The sequence below is a fragment of the Lactuca saligna genome, chromosome 6 (assembly GCF_052625555.1).
Source record: "Lactuca saligna cultivar CGN05327 chromosome 6, ASM5262555v1, whole genome shotgun sequence".
In the NCBI taxonomy this organism is placed as follows: Eukaryota; Viridiplantae; Streptophyta; class Magnoliopsida; order Asterales; family Asteraceae; genus Lactuca; species Lactuca saligna.
In genome coordinates this window covers 46,611,525-46,618,041 of record NC_136422.1, presented here as the reverse complement: position 1 = coordinate 46,618,041, position 6,517 = coordinate 46,611,525, and the positions used below count along the sequence as shown (strand labels likewise).

The window sequence follows — 6,517 nt, the reverse complement described above, 5'->3', positions numbered from 1 at the left end:
ATATAATACAATAAAAATTAATTATATATAAAAAAAATAATTAATATATATACAAATCCTACGGTCCGGTCTGGTTTTTATACGGATTGAAATCTTAAAAACCGTAAGCCAAACCGTTCAATACGGTTTGAAAAGTTCAAAACCACAAGCCAAACCGTAAAGAAAAATACAAACCATAAAACCAAACCGATGACCGGTTTGGCCGGTTTCACGGTTTCAAACCGGACCATGAACACCCCTAATATATACCAAATTTAACAAATATAAATTAAAACTTTGTGGGATGAATAATAAACGAATCTAGATTCTTCTTCAAATAATTTTGATCGAATTGGCCGTTTTCTCATTTGAAGGTCAGTGTCAACGGTTCTACCCGAATTCAACCCGACAAGATCCGAAACACAGCCAACAAGAACAACAAAGACATCAGATATGCCTCCCATTTCTTCTCACAAACATTATCGTTTTATCTCAGATTCATCACTACCCACCACTGAATGCAAGCTGCACTTGCAGCTATGGCTGCTCACTCTATCCTCTTCTCTTCTCCCGCCGCCTCTAACTCCCTCGTTTTCCCCATCTCAAACCCTAACACTATCTCACTTCAATCTTCTTTCCATGGTGTCTCCCTTAAACCCTCAATCGCCCGTCAATCCCTGATACTCTCCGCCACCGCTCCTAAACCCCTTACTGTCGTTGCCGCCGTCAAGAAAGCCGTCGCCGTCCTCAAGGGCACCTCCAGTGTCGAAGGCGTTGTTACTCTCACTCAAGAAGACAGCGGTATCTATCTCTCCCACCTATCCACCATTAAGCAATCCCTTTGATTTAGTTACTTAATTTATCTCAGCTGCACTTCAAATTTCAGTCACCCAATACTTTTCAAATGCGATTTGTATCAGTTTTGTTGCATTTGAAACTGGCATTAGTCTATTTGCAGAAAACTGTCCCCAAATTTCGACCTAGTTACCAATTCTTTCTCAAATATTTCAAGAACACTTCGATCTTAACTTCAAAATTAGCTGGATTGAATGTTGGTCTTAAATTAGTAACACCCACATCAAATTTGACAAACTAAAAGTATAGCTTTGACTTCATTTACGAACCTAGTTATCCATTTTGCAGTTTCTCAAGCCTTAGTTTATGCTTATATCGATGTTTTAAGTCTGATTTCTTGTAATTAACACAGGTCCAACAACTGTCAATGTCAAAATTACTGGATTGACTCCAGGACCCCATGGATTTCATCTAGTAAGTATTCATCCTATTTTATCATAATGTGTTTTATGTTCATAAGTTCATTATACATGATTAATTTCTGATACTTTTGTGTTCTTGTTAACATATAGCATGAGTTTGGTGATACCACAAATGGGTGCATATCAACAGGTTTGAACTCTTAATTCAGATTGCATTATAATCCACCTTTTTTAGGGTTCATGTAATAAAAGATTTATTTAAGTTTTATCTTTTAATATCAGGACCACATTTCAACCCTAATGGGCATACACATGGTGCTCCTGAAGATAAAATCCGTCATGCGGGTGACCTGGGAAACATAATTGCCAATGCCGATGGTATTTTACTACAATCATTTTTTTTTTCTTTTTAGAAAAAAATATTTGATTGTTTTTTCCTTATAATTTTGTTAAATGTAATCCAGGTGTGGCTGAAGCTACAATTGTAGATGATCAGGTTTGGATTTTAATAAAATTTGATCTAATTTTTATATTTTCTTGTTAACATTTTATTGATGTTAATTTTCAGATACCATTGACTGGTCCTAATGCTGTAGTTGGAAGAGCATTAGTGGTTCATGAACTTGCAGATGATCTTGGAAAGGGTAAAGTTTATATTTTTTGTACTTTTTTTTATAAAATATGAATGTTATATGTTTTTTTAATTAATGGGTTGTATTGTTTTTTTAATATAGGTGGTCATGAACTTAGCCTCTCTACTGGAAATGCAGGTGGAAGACTTGCTTGTGGTAAGATAACTAATTAATTATAGTATTATACATATATACACTGCTTTCATACTTGATTTCAAATTTATTTATTATTGGTTTTAAAATAGTTGATGAATTATGATGCAAAAAGGAAAAACGAAAAATGTAAAAGTGTGAGAAAAGATTGCTTTGTAGTTGGTGTGGCATGAAGAATGACATCCAATGACCATTTTACCCTTTGGTGTGGAATGAAAACGAATGCTTGTTTCAAAACTGTTTTCAATTTATATTCTAAATGAAAAAAGGTTATAAATTTATGTAATAGTTAAATATAAAGTATCCGGTGTGAATCATGATATAAGATTCTTAAATATATTTGATATAAAAATTTATAAATCTAATAAGTACTTGAACAAAATGTGTTTAGTATAAATAGTGATATAGATTCTTAAAAATAAATAAGTATAATGAGTAATTATAAATTATAATCAAGTCATTCTTTTTTGATTAAATAAATAGAAACAAGGCTGCTTCTTTTTGACTTAATGAGCTTAATGGACTTAGCACTTAAACTTGACAATTGTAACATGTTTGTTTCTTTTTGACTTAATCCTGACAAATTGACTTAATGGGTTAAGCCAAAAGACATGGCTTAATTTATTAAGACACTAACATTTTACCTATATTCCATTCTTTTTTTCTCCCAACCCATCTCATGTTAAAATTGATGAATATTGTGAAATTTGTTTTTTGGAATGTAAGGGTAAAATGGTCATTTATTCCCATTCAGACAATTTAGTAAAAACAAAATGACACCTAAGTTCTTATTGGTTTAAGCTAATTGTAGTTAAGACCACGTTTAGTATATTTACTTTATTATGTGAATTCTGAATTATCTTAACTAAAAACAATTTTTTTTGTACCTTTGTGTAGGTGTGGTTGGATTGACACCAATATGAAGTTGTGCTGAACCCATTAAGTCGCATAGAGGTTAATGCTTTTTTGCATTTTAAGAACCAAAGTTGAACTATTCTCATATTGTATTTAGCCAATAATCAATGAGGCTTTTGTAAACACTTGGTGAAACATGTAAAACAATATCTTGCTCTTTGAATTACTTGTGAGTTTGATTATCGTATTATTCAACTAGTTTTACTTGTGCTTCTATAATCACACTACTTAGTATTCGTTCCTTTTGTTCACAAAATCCCCGACAATATTGTTATGGTGCATAATCAAAATAGAATATGTGGTTAGTGGTTAGACAATTTCCCATGAGGATAGCTCATCTTTATATTGCTGCTTTTGCCTTTGCATTTGCTTGTGCATGTTTAACTGGGGAATTCTGTTGGGATCTGTTGTACTCACAGCTTTGAAATGTGTTTTGAAATGAGATGTAGACAACACATTACTATGTTTAATTGTGGAGTTCTGATAGGATCTGTTGTACTCACAACTTTGAAACGCATTTTGAAATGAGATATAGACAACACCTTATTATGTTTAACTGTGGAGTTTTGATGGATCTGTTGTACTCACAACTTTAAAACGTGTTTTAAAATAAGATATAGACACCGCCTTACTAATATTGTTTTGTTTGTGCTCTACCTGATGTAACATCTTCAGACGCGCATACAAACATATTATTTGTTTTGGCAAAACAATTATAAAGATTTACCGGTAGGGATGTATGTGGTCCACAGACTGAACTGCGTTCTTAAATTTGACCGAATTGAATGAGCATTTCGTATAAACTGAAGACCAAACCAAATATGTATATATGGTCCTGGTTTGGGTCGGGTTTTTAGGATCACAAGTAGGGTGTGCTTTAGAGAGTGGATCGAAAACTAAATTAATATTTCTTTACAAACTAAAGACTGAACCAAATATGTGTATATGGTCTTGGTTCGGTTCAGTTTTTTCGGTTCATATATTTATCCTTACTTCTTAGAGGTCATCCATCATGATAACTGCTTTGATTGTTTTTATTTTATTATTTTTTTATGCTCTAGCATGATTAAGTGTCGAGTTTTGATAAGATATGTTATCCTTGTAGTTTTAGAAGTGTTTTGGAATGAGTTTTGGACTCTAACCAAAAAGTTTTGTTCCCCATTTGACAAATATTTACAACCTAATAAGAAAGTTTTGTTTCCCACTTCATACGTTGTGAGACTGGTTTTGTACTACGAATATTACTAGGATTCTAATTATGTCCTTGTTAGTTTTGAATGGAAATATAATAGGACAATTTTCTCAAAAAGAATCAAAGAAAACCGAACAATTATGTATTTTGAGTGTGAGGTAGAAGAGTGGTTAGGCAAAGGATTGGGTGTGAATGAAGTTAGGGTTAGGGTTGGGTGTGATTAGTAGTGATGGACACTTTTGATCCTGTTTTTGGTCCATTCATTTGTTACACAATTACTCCCTACTCAAACTACTATTCATGGTTTCTTTTGCACCAATTTAATGTTGTGACTTTTATTTATTTATTTAAATTTAAGTTATGATTTGTTTCTTGGTTGTTTTAAAGTAGTAAAATTAATGTTATTATGCCTTTTGTTAGAGCATATATGAAGGTCGACATGAACAATGATTTATTATTTTTTGTCATATAAACTTTTCACTGAGTTTATCTAACAAAATTATCATCAAAATTATTTTTCAGTGAAAAAAGCCTTTTATTATAGCCATTTTCCGTAAAAGTTAAATATTTATCCAGATTCCAGACTATTCATATTATTCTATAAATAGCCTTATTTAATTTTATCAGTTCTAAATACAAGTCATATATGATATAATAGGTATTAACTTTATTTTAAGCTTATGTACTTAGAAAAAAAAAACAATTATATTATAATATGATCATCGTGTTTATTAATATTATATATTTTCGGTATTTTGATTGTTTTTACAATAAATAATTGTGATATATTTTCTATACACTTCAATGATAACAAGTTTGCTAATTGGTAATTTCAAATAATTACAAAATAAAATAAGTTTCCACTAAAAATATTCTTATAGTTGTCTTTTAAAAAAAACTGACCACAAAAGCTTTCGTTTCTAAACGACAAATACGTTCACAAACCCGAAAATTGGGTTATCTAATTTAGTATAGTGAAGAGGAAAACACACCCTTTTTGTCATATGAAGTTTCTAAAGGTGGCTTACACCATACCCTATTTTTAGCAATACTTTCTTTAAAGAAGATGATGCACTTTGAGTGGATTTGCATATTAAGTGTCCCTAAAGATTCATAATTATCGCATCAATATTCAACCATAAGTACTAACAATCATTCATGTTTGTTTGTAAAATCATTGAGAATTGGTATAATGTTGCAAAGTTGGCGATTAATTCCATAAAATATCGGGATAAGTTTTTGGTTTCTTGAACTTTTTAAGATAGTATTTGGTATTAGGCTAAAACAGTACAAAACATGATGTTAAAAACTTCAAATTACCGGATTATTATAGATTGTTACTTTATAAGACACCTTATACCAGATTTAGTTTTTCATTAATCATTATGCCTAGTGTTATCTTTCTTTTTTTTATGTATTTATTTATTTGTTATTAAAGATAACGTGGGATTTCACCCGATTGGAGCTCCACTCCCGTTGACCCATTTTTCTATTCCCATAATTATTAGTTGCAGTTAGTGATCTACTCGAACACCATATCGAATTGTTGACTTTTTAAAATACACTCTGTATATTTTTATAAATTATATTTAGTAACTATTTAAATAATAGTTTGTATAATTTTATTAAAAAACCTTGAGTTAAAACATAATCTAAATATTGATTGCAACGATTTTATCAACTGATAGTGAGAGATGATGGAAGATAGAGAAATACATATTTACACGTTATGAATAATATAAGTATTCATGGTTAAATAAATAAAAAATATTAAACTCTATCTATATAAAACATAAAAGTTTCACTTAACTAACACCAATAATTGTTTGAAATGAAAATACAATGGGAAAATAGTAACACAAGTTATTGAAAATGTTTTTTTTCAACAGAAAAATCTTATTATTTTAAGCTAACAATAAAATCATAATTTTTTTTAAGCATAAATACCGAATAATTTATTCACTTTGATCATTTTTAACATTTTCAAGTAGGTTACCAAGCCACCTGGCCAAACTGGACGGATTGCTGATATATCGGTGTCTATCCTTTATCTGAAAAAACTAATTTTGAGAGAGAAAACATGTGGAAAAACACTAACGCGAGATTTTGCGTCAACAATTCGTCCATCTTAACGTGTCATGTGGCTTGGTTGTCTACTGAAAATGTTGAAAAAGGTTAAAATAAATAAATTATTTGTTTTTCTGTTTAAAGATAATAATTTAGAAATTTACCGTAAATTGGCCGCAAATAGTAGAAATTTTTAAGAAGAAAACACTTGTTAAAAATATTAGATGTTTTGTGTAAGTTAATATAACATAAATTACAGAAAAGCTGATTGGTATATAGATATATAGTTATTAAACTTTATTTTTTATTAATTTTATAACCAAAGTATTTAAAGTGCAATTTTTATTTATTTTATTTAAAAA

General features: G+C 30.2%; 1 protein-coding gene across 1 annotated transcript; it reads left to right on the top strand.

The window, feature by feature from the left end:
- Window positions 1-427: 427 nt before the first annotated feature.
- On the top strand, window positions 428-3,078 carry CSD2 (copper/zinc superoxide dismutase 2). The gene is made up of 8 exons (XM_078959142.1): window positions 428-780; window positions 1,187-1,248; window positions 1,347-1,386; window positions 1,479-1,574; window positions 1,661-1,692; window positions 1,765-1,840; window positions 1,931-1,984; window positions 2,879-3,078. The coding sequence occupies exons 1-8, from the start codon at window positions 498-500 to the stop codon at window positions 2,902-2,904; spliced, it is 669 nt and encodes a 222-aa protein (XP_078815268.1). The 5' UTR covers window positions 428-497; the 3' UTR covers window positions 2,905-3,078.
- Window positions 3,079-6,517: the final 3,439 nt, after the last annotated feature.